Source organism: Austrofundulus limnaeus, unplaced genomic scaffold, assembly GCF_001266775.1.
Source record: "Austrofundulus limnaeus strain Quisiro unplaced genomic scaffold, Austrofundulus_limnaeus-1.0 Scaffold300, whole genome shotgun sequence".
Classification (NCBI taxonomy): Eukaryota; Metazoa; Chordata; class Actinopteri; order Cyprinodontiformes; family Rivulidae; genus Austrofundulus; species Austrofundulus limnaeus.
In genome coordinates, this window is record NW_013952702.1 from 478,275 (window position 1) to 479,427 (window position 1,153).

Below are 1,153 nucleotides of genomic sequence, written 5' to 3' on the forward strand. Positions count from 1 at the left end.
GGGATATTCAGACCCAGCTGCCAGTTCAGGTCTGGTTCCAGCTGAGAACCACAGCTCAGAAGCCATTAGCCTCAGAGCTGCAGCAGATCCAGCCTGAGAGTTGTGTGTTTGTTTGACTCGTCTCGTCTTCTAGGAGATATTCTTCCTCTCCCAGTTTAATCCCTATGACCACTTCACCACTGCTGCAYGGCGTCATGTCATGAACCACCAGGTGTGTGTGTTCTCGCAGCCGCCCACCTCCAGCTCCTGCTCCCGCTGCAGGGCGAACTGTTTGAACGACTTGACGATGATGCCGGCGTTGGAGCAGTCGTAAACGAAAATGGACGGGCTCCCCATCCAGGTCTGCAGGTCATAGATGGACAGCGGGATGTACTGGGTGTAGTTCTGGAAAAAGAAAAAGGAAAAAAGAAAGGGCCGGGATGCTGCATCAGGATGTTGCTGATAAGCCACATTTAAAAGTTTCCTAGTGTTTAATTATTAACCATGMATCTGTTGCATAAAACACACTGGTGGAAGATGAGTTAATGAGGGAAAAGATGAGTTAAAGGGAGAAAAATGAGGATGATGAAAATAAAATTCAGTAAAGTGCTGTAAAGACCTGAAATAAACAAGATAGAACTCAACCGTCACTGATATCCCCCATCGTCATTCAGTGGTGACCAACTGTTARCTGGAATCATCACAGGCCTTCATTATTTAAATCATCTCATAAGGTGAACAGAAGGCCAGACGGATGGGGTTGGGGCTAAAGTGATCATGTCAAACTACTGTATTTATTCATGTATAATACTAGAAATTTAACCCTAAAAATCATCCATAAAGTTGGGTGGTAGTACTATACACAGGTTATTGATGAATTGATTTTTTTATGCTTTTTAGGCTCAAAAAATTATAATCGTATTATACTCATGAGCGTATTATACATGAATAAATATGGTACATTAACATGTTGAGCAGGTCTCACTTACGATTGATGAAATTGTGTCAGAACACAGATAATATGTTGATCTCACTTGTTTTTAAGCACATACACTTTTTGGTTAAAGGCATGGTCATGGCGGTGCGGCAAAGTCAGGAACAAATAATTAAGACTTTGCTGGAATTAAAAGGTCTCAGGGTGTGTGTGTGTGTGTGTGTGTGTGTGTGTGTGTGT

At 42.4% G+C, this 1,153-nt stretch overlaps 1 protein-coding gene across 1 annotated transcript in view; it reads right to left on the minus strand.

The window, feature by feature from the left end:
- The window catches only part of LOC106526906 (regulatory-associated protein of mTOR-like), a gene marked incomplete at its 3' end in the record, with an annotated part of 120,198 nt that overhangs the window by 79,582 nt on the left and 39,463 nt on the right, over positions 1 to 1,153 (minus strand). The window contains 1 exon segment of the mRNA XM_014021626.1: positions 238 to 384. Within this exon segment, the coding sequence (XP_013877080.1) occupies positions 238 to 384 (147 nt within the window).